Below are 17,129 nucleotides of genomic sequence, written 5' to 3' on the forward strand. Positions count from 1 at the left end.
CATAAATCATTATGTTGTTTACGGACTGACTCAACTATCAGAACTTTAATTGTACAAAAACAATAGCCATTACATTAATAGGATCACTCATTCTTAATGATCACTCATCACCAATAAATTCACATTTGAAAAATTTAGAAATAAGATTTGATATAAATTTTGGAAAGACTATATGCTATTTGAAAAAATTAATTTGGAGAATCCAGATGTTAATACCAACACTCGAGAATTGACTGAAAAAGCAAAGAACAATCGTTAACATCAAAGAGATTAGATTTTTAAGTAAATTTTGTTGGCCGATCTCGAGTGAGATATATCGAGAAAAACTATTCTAATGAGTTTTACAAAGGGATGTTAGTTACGAAAAGATTTAAAATGCTATTTCTTATAATTCGCCATTAGGATCGATGTTTTGCATGCTTAATTTGAGATTGCAGTGGTAATGAGTTGGGTTGAATTTATCAAATTGGTTTGATTATTTAGTATAAATACAGAGATAAATTAAGGAGTTTTATAAAAGGAAAATCGCATCAAACGACAAAAACATTTAGAAAAAAACCGTTTATGCACTTTTTTTTTTTTTTTTTTGCATACTGTGAATATAATAAATATGATAAATAATTAGCGTAATATCAAACGGCTATCAAACGTTATCTGAAGACTATCAGAGAGTTATCAGAGAGCTATAAGAGGATTATCAGCTAGCAAAACAAATTTATGATAATAGAGCCCATGTTACAACATTTTTTAAATTTACAATAGTAGCAAATTTAAAAGTAATGACTGATAGCTTTATAGTTATCGTCCTCTGATATCACCAATTTTGTCATATTTGCAATATACAAAAAATTAGTGTCATGAACTATTGTTTTCTAAATGTTTTTGTCATTTGATATAACTTTTTTAAAATTTTTTATTTTTACAATTTATAAAATGGAGTTGATAGATCCTATTATCATAATTTTTTTTTGGTGATTTATGCCGAAATTCTTTTATAAAATTTAGATAAATTTAAAAACAAATATAGTTCAATTAACCTAACTTATAATGCCATATACATATAGATTAAGTATATTTTGAATATGAAAAGTGATGTGGTTGATAATAATAATTAAAAGACCACTAGTTAATCATACACTTACCTTTGTTTAGCTCCATCTATAATATGCAAAATATTATTTTTAACGACATTGTTGAAAATAAAAAGAGATGTCGTAAATAGTAAAAAAATATAGAAAATAGTTTCAATCCCACCTCGTTAATCATTTCAAACGTAAATTTAAGCATAATTTATTCATGTTAAATAAATTCAACATATGAAAGAGGCTAAAAATGTGTCCACCTACTAGTATTTACAACAAAACCTTTATTATTTATTATTATAGTTAACCAAACCTTCAATACAAGTCACAAACGAAACATAGTTTAAACGAGGTAAGATACCATTTCTCTAACCGAAAGGTGAAAGATTTAGATCTCTCTTTCACACACTTTTTCGTTGAAGTAAAAAGGCGAATTTCATACCATAACAAAAGGTAAATTTAAACCTTTTTTTGTCAAATCAAAGGAAAGCCTGAATTACAGAGTGGACAGCTCGAATGGGTGTGATGGTGTATTGAGTAAAACCAGCTTGATGAAGAACATGACCCCATTCTTTAGAGGTTCTTTCTTTACCATTTTTGGTATGAGCCATCATCACCATGTCAAGCATCAATCCAACATCCCCAAGTTTATTATTGTTTTCTTCTGATCGTTCTTCAATAAGTGCTTCTACAATGATTACTTTCCCCCTCTTTTCCGAAATTGCTCCTTTACAATTCTTCAATATTTTGATGCATGTCTCATCATCCCAGTCATGTAGCACCCACTAATATAAAATAATTAATCTCACAAGAGTTAGTATACCATTTTTTTATCCAAAAGATTTCAGCACATACATGTAGATGCAAGATTCATAAGCTAAAACGTCATACCACTAGCTATACCTAATGTATGTTTTTCAAAGTTAAAAAACACATTTTATACTTGAAACTTTTATAAAACCAACCATTTATTTCTTGTACTTTAATTAGTAACCATTTAATATTTGTACACTTCAAGTTCTAACAACGTGGTTTCTTAAATTGAAATAAAACATTTGGTCTTCATGTAGGTAAAAATTTTAGTACCTATTCACTATTACATAAAAAATCTCTTCAAAATGAGTTGTCAACTTTGCTTAACGATTTATTGTCGATTAATTTTACAATAAGTTGGAAGGTATCGGAACTAAATTAATACTTTTTATGAAAAAGTTCAAGAATTGTGAATGATTTGTTACCTATATTTTTAAGTAAATTAGAAATTAAATTCGTAAATTTATATTTTTTTTCTACATGCTTTCAACTTTTGAAAGTATATATCAACTAGATCTCGAAACTCTTGAATTTCATTCTTAAAAAGGTTCCAGGATTTTAATCTCCATTTAGTGACTTATTTAAGTCTGTGAATGTTAATAAACACCAAATACTAGTTAACTAATTAATCAAATAGACTAAAAAATTGAAATTTCAAGAATCAATTAGAAAAAAACTGAAAAGGTTAAAAATCACTTTTTAATTAAAATTCATATACTTCATATATACGAACTATATTTGTGAAAGTCTCTAAAATTAAGATTTATTAAACATAAAATTGAAAATTTAGAAATACACCACTAGATGTTAATAGATGACCAAACAAACAAAACTTAGAAATTGTAGAACTACTAAATTAAATTATGCCATTTATATGTATGTACTAACCATAATGAATGCAGCATCAGCCTTGGGAATGGAATCAAGCATATTTCCGCCAACATGTTCAACACCAATGTATTGTTGAGAAGAAGAAATGACATGTGGAAGATCAAAGTTAATGCCTTTAATCCAAGGGAAAGCCTTAACAATCATGCTCAAGCAAGTTCCATTTCCTCCTCCCACATCAACTAAACTTCCAATTCCTTCAAAAATCTGTGGACATTCTTCAAGTATTGCTGGCACAGTAAGAACCCTAGCAGTACATGACATAGCGTCATTGATTACTATGTTGTGTATTGGATCAGCTGCTGCAAAGCTCCATACATCTTTTCCATGAGCAGCCTCAAATGGGGTTTCTCCATTGCCTTTAATTCGAGCACTGAGCCTATGCCATGGTGCCAACATCACAGGGCTGCTCTCCAATAAAAGGAATGGAGCCATGCTGTTGTTGTTGCTACTTGCAAGCAGCCTTGACAAAGGTGTTTGGTCATAGCTTATGACATTTGCTTCATTGATTTCTTGTTTGAATATTCCACGTCGGACTAAGAATCTCAAGATGCGGTATAGAAGTGAGGCAGAACAATTTAAAGCTGTGGATAATTGGGAGAGTGTCATGGGGCTTCCATGGCTTTCTATTGTATCACCTATTCTGAGTTCTATTGCACATTTTACAATCGCCATTTCCACAAAACCAAATATGTATTTCCATATTTCAACACGTGCTTCTTCTTCTTCTTCTTGCTTCTTTGGTATGGATTTTTGGGGAGCAAAGTCCATTTTGGGATTGTATCTTTTTTTCCCTATTTGGATGATAAACCTTTTGTTTTAATTTCTTTCACATCCACATATATAGAGGGGGAGGGGGAGGGGGAGATCGGGAGAGAGAACTATAAATCCAAATGTACGATATAGGTGTCGGGGGCTTTAAAATTTGGCACAAACCATAGTGTTAGATTGTTTTTTCCATTTAATTACCATAAGGTGCCATGTGTTTCACCGGGCTCTTCCTTAGATTCCCCATGATTGTACATCTAAATTATTGCCTTGTTTAGTTGTATCCTAAGAGGTTAGATTTTTTTTTTTATTTTGTGATTAACAACTAATGTAGAAAAAATGTTATTAAATTATTTTTAAAGTTTGTGGATAGTTCCATTACTGTAACTAAATCAATTAGTTAATCTAACTAAGGTAGATGGAGAGAAATACTAGATATGATAACTTTTTTAATTTAATTTTGATTTTTAAAAACTAACCATTTTGAATTTTTAACCATTTGGAGATTTTTTTTTTTTACTATAAATAATATCTTTTTCTTCGTATCCACGTAGAACATAAAAAAGAAAAGGCCATACAATAAACCCTAGATTTTTACATCCTATGCATCCTCTCTTCATACTCCTCCTTCTCTTAACTTTCATATATTCTTAAAGAAAAACCAAAATCTCTGCAAGATCCATTTTATTTTCTCTTCTAACAATCCCTAATCTTCATCTTTCTTCCAAAAACTCTCTATAATGTCAAGAATAATTCCAAAAAAGAAACTCTAACTTAGTTAGGGGTGTGTATGATAGGGTTTTGGTTCCAATGATCCACACTTCAAACAACGAGTAAGTTTAATGGGTTGAATTTCAATTTTTTTCTATCATTCGTCTTCTTTTTATAATTTTTATTTTTCTTTTGAAGTTCTTTATTTTATTTTTTTTTAAAATTCTTACTGTTCTCATTATTTTATTTTTCTTTCTTCAAGCTTCCATAAAAAAAATACAAAAGACAAAAAACAGAAAGAAAGACTTAATGATTAAATAATTCTTTATTATTCTTATTAAAGACTTATTTTTTCTTTACTTTAAGACAAAAATCTACGAAAAAATCTAAAAAATTTAGGAGTTTAATTTTTTATAATTCTTGAGGTGAGGGATTACATCTTTAAGAGTCCAAGATTTGATTCCAAGAAAAAATGATTTTAATTAATGTTTTTTTTTAAAAATTATGTATTAAAAGACTATTCCTATGACAGATTTTGAGAAATTGTACTAATTTCTCAATTTCTCGAGGTGAGAACATTTTCTTCAATATAGTTCAATTGATGGAATGTGCTCTCCGCTTATTTTATGAAATCATCGTTTCAAATATTTGAGTAATGAGGTGTAAAATAAGACATTGTTTTTTAAAAGAAACTAAATAATATTTTCAATACAAGATTGGAAATTTGGTCACTGTTGATTAAACGGGTATTATAAGGTGTTAACACATATATATGAAAGTACTATGGTCTATAATAGACATTGATAGAATACTATCAGTGATATAGCTAAACACTAATTAACTATTATCGCTATGTATGATTCAAAAATTTTCTACCATATCTTAAACATTTATTAATTTATTTTAACCATACATTATAACTTGAGTAATGGTCGGTCATAAGTTTCAATTCTTTCCACCTTCAACATTATAGCAAAAACATATTAATAAAAGTGAGTTGTTTTTTTTTTTTTTTTTTTTTTTTGTCTTTTGGATATAGATATATCAAAGGAAATTAAACCTTGAATAACAGATTGGTGAAGAACATAATCCCATTCCTTAGTGGTTCTTTCTTTGCCATTTTTGGTATGAGATCAAGCATTAATCTAAACGTAACATCCCCAAGGTTATTGTTTTCTTCTTTTTCTTCAATAATTGCTTCTACAATTATCACTTTTCCTCTCTTTTCTGAAATTGGCATCTCTACACTTCTTCAATATTTTGATGTACGTCTCATCATCTCAATCATGTAGGACCATATATCAAAATCACTTTGACAAATAGGTTAATACTCTTTTTCATCCAACAATTTCAATACATATGTGTGCAACAATCCATGTGAGGTTAATCTAAACTTTACGTGCTAAGGCCAAGTTTTGGGATTGTCCTACCTTTAAATTAATTACTTACAAATGTTGTTTTAGAAATATCAATTATAAAAATGAAATTAAGTAAATTAGTGTTGGATATAAATGTAAGATTGAAACCTAAAAACATAAGTTGCAATGTTTGGTATTGGAAAAATGATCTTTTAGTACGTAAGTTTTGAGTCTATAAAGATGGACTCATTTAGTTCTCGAGTTTTCAAAATATTCCATTTTAGTTTTTGAATTATTAAAAATAAGTTTAAAAGACTCCTCAAATAACTTTATACTTTTGTTTTAAATAATTATATTGAAATTTTAAATTAGAAGAATAACTTTTCTAAAAATCATATCCTCTCTAAAACTATTTTTAAAAAGTTTAAATATCATATAATTATTTTTAAAAAGACAAACATAAAATACTTTTAAGACCTTATAAACTTGTATTTTAAAAGTGAACGACTAAAAAGGTACATTATTTTGAAAACTAGAGAACAAAATGAGTCTATTGTTATAAATTTAAGGACAGAAAAGATCTATTTTTAAAACTCAACGACCAAAAACACATATTTACCAAAATTTGGAGACAAACAAAGGTTGTTTTATCTAGATATTGGAGTATCTTGAGATAGAGATAATAACTTATAAAATATAGCTATTAATAACCTTTTTATTTTTATTTTTTAAACTTAATAATTTTAAACAATAATTTAAAAGATACATTTCTCTTTAAATTATATCAAGGGAAATAACTTTTTAGTCTTAAAAATAACTATGGTACAATTATTTAAAAAATAGATGCATTCAACCTATGAAAATTGGTAGATTTGATTAGGTGAAAAAAAAGATAGATATAAAAGAAATTTTTTAAAAAATATTAGATTTTACAAAATATTTACCACCTATAGTAAATTATATCACTGATAGTCATTGATATGCTATAGTGATAGAAGACTATTAGTGATAAATTCAAAATTTTGCTATAACTTGTAAATATTTTAATTTATTTTGCTATTTTAAAAAATACTCCTATATAAAATTGAAAATTAAATAATAATTAAAAAGTGTGTATGGTTTTAGGAGAATGTAAGAAAGCTGGTAGAATAGTATGTAGTCCCAATATATATGTTTTACAAAACACCAATAATATAATGGTTAAGATCTACTTTTTCTTTGGTCATCACTTCTATCCCTTCCAAAATATCTCCAAATGTACATAGGGCATGTTTGGGGTTAGAAGTAGAGTGGATTATAATAGTCCACTCATTACTTTGGACAAGTTTTAATTTTAATTGAATATTAGGATTAGGATTTCAAATAACCTACATGTCTTTACTAGCATTCTTTAACTTAAGGTACTTGTTTCAAGAGTTAGGGAAGTTCGACGACCAACTTTAGGACACCATCTCAGATGATCATCACCAGTCAATCTTTGACCACCACCTCTGGTGACTCCATTGGCAAACTTCAGTCAACCAACTTTTGGAGACCGTCGACAACCAACCTAGCTCTTTGATTTCAACCAACCTCTCTAATACCTTTGAAAATTTTTAAATAAGGACAGTGGTACTAAAATTTTTAGGGTTTAGGCTAATCTCCTGTGATTGTCACTGACCAATCTCCAACCACCATCTCTGGTTACTCCATCGACAAACTTCCGACAACCAACTTCGATGACTATCACCACCAATCAACCTTAAATTTTTTTAATAAATGCATTTTTAGGGTTTAGGCTAATCTCATGTGATCATCATCGATCAATCTCTAACCACCACCTTCGATGACTTTACCAGCAAACTTTCGACAACCAACTCCACCAGTCATCGCCATCAATCAAAATCTTGCATGTAATTAGGTTATTTAAAGAGTGGTTTTCCAAATATATATATAAAAAAAAAAAAAAACTTTTTGGTAATTTAATGTTTTTCCTTGAAATTAATTTCTCCAAGTTTTTTTGCTCTCAACTCTCAACCCTAAGTTCAACCTCAAAATTATTCCATCTATGTCTCACAAATTCTTCACTCATCGGGTCCCACAACCTAATTTTAAGTCTAAAGAATAGTGGGTCAACATTAGTGGTGGTTTGGGTTCGAGATTGTGAGAAGATTACAAAAATTCAAGAGAATTTTCTTTTCCATCCATGTCAACAAGTAATCAATTTTGATCTTTTCATTTGATGCATCTCATTGTTAGAATTTTGCTTCATCAAACTTAACATCTCAAGTTTATTAATAAATTTTCTTACAAACAGAGGTTGTATAATTTGTAAGTCTTGGAGTTTTCACTTTATGCAACCAAAATGCATTTTTCTGATTTATCATCTAGCATACCTCTTTTTTCATCATCTAAAATATGAGAATAAGCAATACATCCAAACATTCTTAGTTGACTAAGAGTTAGTTGGTTTCATTCTCCCTCTAAAAGAGGATTGCATATGAAAAATGTTAGAGATTTATGTCCTAAAACTTGTAGATTATAAATATAATTCATTGACGGTTATTAATAAAGTGTTATTATTACAATAAATGTTATTGATTATATTATTAGTTTTGTCTTAGTAACCTAAATCCAATAAACTAACATCCGAAGCATTTTGATGTATCTCGAACAATATATAGAGACATACAAGGATCAATGTTTGGGATCAGCTTAAAGGGTCTATAATATAGGGATAAAGTTGAGTACCTTATCCTGGTAATACTATGGATACGACTCACGTTATATTCGATACAAACACAATGATCCAACACGTTCATGTAGATGATATGCGAGTGAGAGTATCATTTATATAATGAGTTTGTATAAGACCGAATCATGAAATAGTAACCACTAGATTTATCTCCGTTAACTACTTAGGTTTCTATTTCATTATGATGTAAGTTTGTAGTAGAACTTTTTTAAGGTAAAAATGCAAAGAAAAAAATGATTAAAGAAAACAATTTTATACTTATTAAAAAGGATATATATATTGACAAACAACGATATATTGAAATAGCATTACAATATGTCGCGACGTGATTGCTACGTGGAGCGGCCGACCTTCCCGTTTATTTTATTTTAATAAATAATTTTGGAGTTGCCACCAATCATATTAAGGTGTGATTGGTCACAAAAAAAAAATGGTCTACGTAAATTCAGAGATTTAAGTTCGGGAGTCAATTGTGTGTAGAGAAGGTGTTAGCACCCTACAACACCCACAAAATGGTTACCCAATTTTATCTTTTAAATTAAATATAGGGGTTCACATAACAAAGTTTTTATTTAGGTTTTGTTTAAATGTCCCATGTTTATCAATTCATATCGAAGAAAGTAAAACCTAAGCATGAATTGATAATTATGGGTGGCACATGAGCCATTAGAAAAATGAAGTTTGCCATTAGAAAAATGAAGTTTACTTTTGTTTTAAAATATTTTTATTCACCTTAAGAATATTAAGATACCAAAACTTGATATTTTAATCTCTATCATAGGTGTTTAATGAAAAAATTCATATATCTAGAATTAATAAATTCATAAAAAATACTACTCAGTCTCATTTCAAAATATGAAATGTGTTAATTTAAAAAACAATCTATTAATTAAATTTCAAACGGAAAAATTTCATGTATTTATGGATTTTAAATTATAAAATCCATAAAAAAACCAATACTTTTTCTCCAATTTACATTATTATATTTAAATAAAAAAATGAATAATAACAATGGAAAAACATTATGAAATTTGAAAAATACTTAGGTGTAATATGCTGAGATAAAATAAATACATTGATAGTATATGCAAAATGTAAAAGATATTAATGTAGGATGCAAGATAATTAATTAATTCAAAATGATGCAAAATAATTGATTAATGCAAGATGAAAAATAATTGATTAATGCATAATTAAACGAGGGCCAAATGGATATCAAATAATAATTAACAGTTGAATGCCAAAGTAGGTTTGACCCAATATGCAAATAAATAATATTGCAAATAAATAATCACACCAAAATGAATATCAAATAATTATAGCCAGATGCATACTGATTAATTAATACATCATGCAAATAATTAGAATGAGTGAGTGAAAATGTCACATACAAGTTGCTAATTAATTAATAGGCCAAATGAAAAATGGGTGTTGCCAAATATTAATTATATCATGCATAATTATTAACATGGATAATATATGGATAGCAATAATTATTAACGGAGTATGCCATATGGATACATAGATAAAGTAATTAACAAAGACCGTAAAATGGATGCCAATGAAGAATGAGTATTATCAAATATAGGATGCTAATTGATTAATTATGCATAATTATTAAGGCATGTTATATAGATATAAGTAATTAACTGTAAAATGGGTGCCAATGAAGAATGAGTATTACCAAATACAGGAGGCTAATTGATTAATTATGCATAATTATTAAGGCATGTCATATGAATATAAGTAATTAACTGGAAAATTGGTGTCAATGAAGAATGAGTATCCAAATACAAATATATGATGCTCATTAATTAAAAAGAAATTAACACAGAATGGATGCCCAATAATAAAAGGAAGAATGGATGCCCAATAATAAAAATAAATTAACACAGAATGGATGCCCAATAATAAAAGAAAATTAACACAATGGATACCCAACAATTAAAAAGAAATTAACACAGAACAGAATGCTCAATATTTAAAAATAAAAAATAAAAAATAAAAAAATTAATATAGAATAGAAGGTAGAATGCTAAGTATTAAAAAAAATACAAATAATTAAATTAACATGTCAAATGACGGTAAAATGATGAACACGATAGTTCATAATTAAAAGCAGTATCATCAAACAAGAAAAAAAAGAGGGAAAAAAAAAGTATCATCAAACAAGAATAAAAAGAGGAAAAAAAAAAAAAGAAACTTACCAGCAGATCTGTCCTTAAATGCCAAAGGTTATTTCTTTTGATCTTCTTCACTCTTCACCTCTTTCTAAATCCTCCAATAATAAAAAAAAAATCTCCCCTTTTCTTTTTTCCTCTTTCCTTTTTATAGGGCAATGTCCATTGTTTTTTTAGATCATGAGATGGAGAGCAGACTATAGAGAAATAGGAAGAAAGTGGGAGAATGTGAGAAAGTGATAGAGTGGGAGAAAGTGGGAGAAAGTGGAAGAAAGTGAGAGAGTGATGACGAAGAAAAAGGGATGGTTGAGAAAAAATAGGAAGGAAACAAACCTTTTATTTTTATTTTTATTATTTATTTTAAAATGTATTTATTATTATTATTGTTTTTAAAATATAAATTTAAGATTCAAATTCAAATTCAAATTCAAATTTAATTTCTTTTTCTTTTCTTTTTTCTTTTATAATAAATAAATATAGGACAAAATACGGTATCTACACGATAGTTTGAAAAAGAATGAGATGGAAAGTAAAATGCTAGAAAATATGCATATATATACATATATTTGAGAATAGACAAAACATAAATAAAATATAAATGTGAGAGTGTAAGAGCTAGATAGAATAATAAAAATAAGAAAAAAAATTAAATTGAATTAAATAGGATTTAAACAAAAGAAAAAAAGAGGAATGAATTAACGAAAAAAAAAGTAGACTAAAACTACTGCTACCCATAGTAGCAATGGTGATAATCAATCATGATGAAATTACTACTTGTAATAATGATAATAATGACGATAATAATAATAACAACAATAATAATGATAATAATGAAGATGATGATCATAATAATATCATTATTAATATTATCACCATCACAATAATAAGAGTAATAAAAGTAAATAATAAGAAAAGAAAGAAAGAAAAATAATGAAAGGGGTTTGCGACTGCTTTGTCGTCCATCCATACACCTACATATATATATATAATAACAACAATAAAAACTACAAAAGAAGTAAAAAGTTTTCGTATCCTATTTCTTTCTCTCCATGTTTTCCAAAAGAGAAGAAAATAGGGTATTAGGGATAAAAGTTGAAAAACAATATTGATCTTTTCCTTATACCCTTTTCTTTCTCTATATGTCAAAAATGCTCAAGGTTGAAAAAGATAATAATAAAGTAATGACAAATAAGAAGAAAAAAAAGTAAAAAAATATTTTACTTACACCATTTTCTTTCTCTCTATATCTTCTCCAAGAAGAAGAGAAAAGGCTAAAGGTTGAAAAAATATAATAACAAGAATAATGAGAAATAAGAAAAAACAAGTCAAGAAAGTAAAAGAAAACAATAAATTTTTCTTCCCCCTTTTTCTTTCTCTCCATGTTTTCTCCAAAGAGAGAAGAAAAAGGGTAAAGGGTTGAGAAAAAAAAAAATATCATTCCTTGTTTGAGATGAATTTTGTTTGGAGAAAATCCAAAAAAAAAAAATATTCTCCCAAAATAACAAAAAAATTTATGATAATAATGAATGTCACTAGATTTTTTTAATTTAAAAAATAGTAAATTAAAATGTCGATAACCTTATGATATCACTAATTACTCGTCATATTTATCATATTCGTAATATGTAAAAAATAGAATAGTTCTTTGTTGTTTTCTATTTTGAGGTAATTAAAATAGTAGTTTTTGTGTTTTTTAGTATATCAAACTATTGTTTTAGTAGTTCTTTTTAGTAAATCACATATCAATCAATCACTAATCGGACAATAATCAAATAGTACTTGTTACGCACTAAGTATATTATTGCATATAGAAATTAGTAAGTATGTGAGAAATAATTAAATAATCGAATAACGGCAATCAATATTTAATATTAATAAATAAAAAATACAATTAGATATAGTAATCGACATCAATATTAGATAGTAATTATTAGACAACAATTAGTATCATTGTCAATTAAATAACAGATATCAAACAGCAATTAAGACCCAACAATTAGATAACAAAATTTAATATCAAATAGCAATTAAATAGTAATAAGATAACAATAAATATCCATCTTAAATATTAATAAATCAACAATCAATATAACAATATGTATCATTCACTTAGTATCATATAACAACCAGCTGGTTTAGGATATATATATTATTGGGTAACATTCATATAGTTATTAGATAACAATGGATCATATCATTCGGCAATAATACATATCACACTAAAGTAACAAGTAAACAATCATCAGTATCATTAACACAGTAATAATGAAATAAGAAGTAGTAAAATATTACACAGTAAGTATCTACATTTTGTAAAAATTAGCCAAAGACTTACTCAATTAATATTGTTTTGCATTTCTTCATAAATTTTTTTATTGCATTCATATGTGTAGTGCCCCTACATAAATTTTTGACTCTATTACGTATTAGAGAAAAATTTTAAAAATTTTTGTAGATTATTTTAATGTAATTTTATAATAAAAAATTGAACCTCAACGTCTAGAATGAGATCTCGTACCAATTACTTTTGAATTAACCCTAATTTTAGTATGAAGATTTAGATACACAAATCTTAAAAAAAAAAGTTATTAATATAAGTTAACTAACTTAACTTATACTAAAAAACAAGGTTAGTTGAGTTAGGAATTCGATTCATGAATTAAAATATTATTGTTGAAAAAGCACGTTAAATGTATTAATTAGATGAAGAACGAATTTAAAAGACAGCACTTTCTATTGTGTAATTTAGAAAATAATGTTAATTAAAAATTTAAAAGTAGAATGATTAGAAGGGTTTGGTTTGTTTAAATACGTAACCACCTTAATTTATGGTGTGATTAGTTCCCAATTTGATCCCTACAAACACAACAAAACATATGTATGAAATCTTAATCCATTTCCCAAAATAAAAGTATTATATATACTGAATTAAAGAACTAAATACTCTGCTACGAAGATTTAAAGATGATATGCAAAATCTACTTTTTAGGGCTAAATCATTTTTATTTTATATAAAAAATAGTTTTTAAGATTTTCTAATAATATCCCCACCACTCCTTGTTGTCAAGAAAAAGACAAACAAAATGAATATCCCCAAATGATGTAATGATATCTTATTTCTGTATGATTTCTTTTTCTTCCAAATCTAAAGGTTTCTTTCCATTATATAGATGCCTAATTTTATTTATTTACTCTAATTTCCACTTGTGATTTTACAAAATGAAGATAACCACGTGAATCAAAAGCTACTGCCATAATTAGTTAATTAGTAGTATGTGACAAATAAAAAAACAACACTTGTTAATCATATATTGAGTTTTTTATATTGAAAAACATCTAGAGATCTCGTGAATTCTTATAAGATATATAAATTACTCCTCTTCTAAAGTGTAGAGTCCACAAAAAGTCTACAAAACTCGAATGGATTATTCGATCCAATAAAAGAAAACATATGGGATTCAATCAACATCATCTTAAAGGATATGTTAACTCCTCAATGTTGAGGATCTCACGTTCAAAGAGTCAATGAACCTCAAATTATTGTTTATATTGTAAAAGATAGCTGAATGTTGCTTTTAATTCCAAATTAGTATTGAAATAATGGAACAACCACATTTTTTTTTAACAAAAATTAAAAGATAAGGAGATATCGATTCATTTAGGTCGATAAATCTTGAATACTCTCATCATGTTGCAAACACAACAATGATATATTATTCCAAAAATGAATCTCTAAAACTTTCTCGTTTATTAAAAAAGTACATCCTTAATTAGATTTTTAAAGATTGTGATATTATCCCTAGAATTACCGTTCTCATAAAGTTGGATGGATAAATTGGGACCCTAAAGTTTAGAAGACAAGAAAAACTACAATTGTGACCAAGTAGCTACCCTAAATGAAAGAAAATAGGAGAGGCAAGAGAAACTAAAAAGAAAGAGAGAGAGGGAAAAAAAAAAAAAAAACACAAGTGTATGCATGCTTTTAAAATTTAATAATTCAAAAATTACATTTTAAAATTTTTTGTTCAAAATCATAAAGTGAGTTAAACTATTTAAAAATATATATATAGTAAAATTTTAAAAATCACTCGTGTGTCGTGATAGGTTTGTGAAATTTTATTCTATTTTGTAAATATTTTGGTTCGCTGTATTTGAAAACTATAATATTTTTTCTTTAACAAATATTGTAGGGTGTTATGCCAACTTTTGATTGATATGATGAATGAGAAGCCGACGAATATGGTCAAGCCTACCGAATGTAAAATTCAGGAGTGAAGTTATTGGGTTTGAAAACTTACCATTAACTCTAATATAACCTAAACCAAACCTCTGTAAATTCTTTCCCATAACCATTCAATATCTTCCTTCATAACTACATATATATATGTGAACATCAGACTGGAACTTGCATAATCAAATCAAGACAATATCGATCCAGCTTACAAACAATGGATGATACTAGCAGCAAAGCGTCAAATAAATTGAAAATAGAAGAAGAAGATAGTGATATCAAAGTCCAAATATGGAAATACATATTTGGTTTCGTTGAAATGGCAGTGATAAAATGTGCCATTGAACTCAAAATAGGAGACGTCATTGAAAGCCATGGAGATTCCATGACACTCTCCCAACTCTCTTCTTCTTTAAACTGTTCTCCTTTGCTTCTACATCGCATATTACGGTTTCTTGTACATAGAGGCATTTTCAAAGAAGAAAAAACCACAAAATGCTACTCCCATACGCCCATGTCTCGACTGCTCACAACTACTGGACCAAATAGTATGGCTCCCTTGCATCTCTTGGAAAGCAGCCCTGTGATGATTGCACCATGGCACAACTTGAGTGCATGTGTTAAAGCCAGTGATCATGAGAATGGAAGTCAGCCTTTTGAGATGGCTCATGGGATGGACTTGTGGACTTATGCTGCAGCCAATCCATCACACAGTAGCCTGATCAATGAGAGCATGGCTTGCTTTGCTAGGCTGGTTATTTTGCCTGCAGTTCTCGAAAGGTATTGTAACATCCAAAGTTTCAGATAAATTAAGATTAAAATTACCAAACTAGGCATTTCTGCTCTCATTTAGTATATCAGTTTTTTTATTCTTAAAAATTATCTTAGTTTATTTATAATCTTTTATTAAATAGTCAAATATTGTTTTTGCTTTGAAATTCGTGTTTTATGTATCCATGATTCTAGGTACTGATGTTAGAAAGTTGGGTTGCTACAGGTGTGGGGAGATTTTTGATGGAGTTGGATGTTTGGTGGATGTTGGAGGAGGGAATGGGACTTGTTTGAGTATTTTAGTGAAGGCTTGTCCTTGGATTAAAGGTATTAATTTCGATCTTCCTCATGTTGTGTCTGTTTCAAAGGAGTATGAAGGTATTCAACATGTTGGTGGCAATATGTTTGATTCTGTTCCAAAGGCTGATGCTGCTTTCATTATGGTATGTTGTTTAAATTTGTTTATATATGGTAAATTTTTTAATTAGATAATAACTGTTAATTAGTAGTTTTAGTATAAAAAGACACACAGATTATGCACTATTTTGAAAACTCTGCTCTATAGTTTTTCCTCTATGGTTTTGAGGCTCACTAACATTATATTAAATGATGGCTAAATTAAACAATTGTGAGTCTGAGGCCAAACATAATGTTGCTGCAGGAGGTTCTACATGATTGGGATGATGAGGAATGCATCAAAATTTTGAAAAATTGCAAAGAAGCCATTCCGGAAAAGACAGGAAAAGTGATAATTGTTGAGGTAGTGATCGATGAAAAAGAAGAAATTAGCAAATATTCGGATGCAAGGTTAATGATGGATATGATAATGATGGCCCATACCATTAAGGGGAAAGAAAGAACAAATGAGGAATGGGCCAATGTTCTTCAGAAAGCTGGTTTTAGTTATTATACAATCACTCCTACCTCAACTATCCAATCTGTTATTCAAGCTTTTCCTTGATTTTTAATTTACCAAAGAAAATTTCCATGTTGTATGAGTAATTATTGCTTCCTATATTTATGATCATGTTATATTTCATTGCTGCATGTATTTGTCATTTTGTTGTAAAAGTTTGTAATGAATATTGATTCATAACAAGTGCAATTCTATTACAATTCTATTCTATTGCAAGGTGTTGAAAGGATTCGACGAATCATTTAAAATTCACCATAAATCTCACAAACTTTCAAAAGATTAAATTTTTGTTCTCTTGAAATTCACTCTCTTTATAAACTTCAATTTGCTTTCATTGGTTTTGTTTTTCTCTCTTACTAAAGAGAGACACTTCCTAACTAAAAGACACAAAATAAATGAAGTACATGATATACATATCATTGTAGTTGAACAGTTACAAGTATCTAGAAATACGTACCTATATATATATAATGTTATCCTTAATGTATCTAGTATATTAATTTTTAACACGTGGTTCTATTAAAAAAAAGTGTATTGAGAATGTTCTTGCTGTTTTTATATTGTGTACAGTGTTGTTTGATACTAGGGAGATAATAGTGTAATAGTAAATTACTATGCTTTATAATTATTTGCAAAATAAAACAAGAGCTCTGCATGAATGAGTATCACATATCATA

General features: G+C 28.0%; 2 protein-coding genes across 2 annotated transcripts; one reads left to right on the top strand and one right to left on the bottom strand.

Annotated features, from left to right (window-relative positions):
- Nucleotides 1-1,324: 1,324 nt before the first annotated feature.
- Nucleotides 1,325-3,695, bottom strand: LOC101218114 (acetylserotonin O-methyltransferase). Its single transcript, XM_004144879.3, has 2 exons — nucleotides 2,784-3,695; nucleotides 1,325-1,867 (listed from the first exon to the last, which is right to left on the bottom strand). Exons 1-2 carry the CDS (start codon nucleotides 3,552-3,554, stop codon nucleotides 1,562-1,564), a joined length of 1,077 nt encoding a protein of 358 aa, XP_004144927.1. The 5' UTR covers nucleotides 3,555-3,695; the 3' UTR covers nucleotides 1,325-1,561.
- An 11,164-nt stretch (nucleotides 3,696-14,859) lies between these two features.
- LOC101211054 (acetylserotonin O-methyltransferase) lies at nucleotides 14,860-16,668 on the top strand. The gene is made up of 3 exons (XM_004144823.3): nucleotides 14,860-15,545; nucleotides 15,763-15,979; nucleotides 16,198-16,668. Exons 1-3 carry the CDS (start codon nucleotides 14,983-14,985, stop codon nucleotides 16,495-16,497), a joined length of 1,080 nt encoding a protein of 359 aa, XP_004144871.1. The 5' UTR covers nucleotides 14,860-14,982; the 3' UTR covers nucleotides 16,498-16,668.
- Nucleotides 16,669-17,129: the final 461 nt, after the last annotated feature.

Source organism: Cucumis sativus, chromosome 7 (assembly GCF_000004075.3).
Source record: "Cucumis sativus cultivar 9930 chromosome 7, Cucumber_9930_V3, whole genome shotgun sequence".
In the NCBI taxonomy this organism is placed as follows: domain Eukaryota; kingdom Viridiplantae; phylum Streptophyta; class Magnoliopsida; order Cucurbitales; family Cucurbitaceae; genus Cucumis; species Cucumis sativus.

Bases quoted from the DNA above. Each gene is read 5' to 3' on its own strand.
- LOC101211054 (XM_004144823.3), top strand. From the start codon at position 14,983: ATGGATGATACTAGCAGCAAAGCGTCAAATAAATTGAAAATAGAAGAA. The intron at 15,546-15,762 runs GTATTGTAACAT...GGGTTGCTACAG, and splicing joins TTGCCTGCAGTTCTCGAAAG to GTGTGGGGAGATTTTTGATG. The intron at 15,980-16,197 runs GTATGTTGTTTA...ATGTTGCTGCAG, and splicing joins CTGATGCTGCTTTCATTATG to GAGGTTCTACATGATTGGGA.
- LOC101218114 (XM_004144879.3), bottom strand. From the start codon at position 3,554: ATGGACTTTGCTCCCCAAAAATCCATACCAAAGAAGCAAGAAGAAGAA. The intron at 1,868-2,783 runs GTTAGTACATAC...ATTTTATATTAG, and splicing joins CTGATGCTGCATTCATTATG to TGGGTGCTACATGACTGGGA.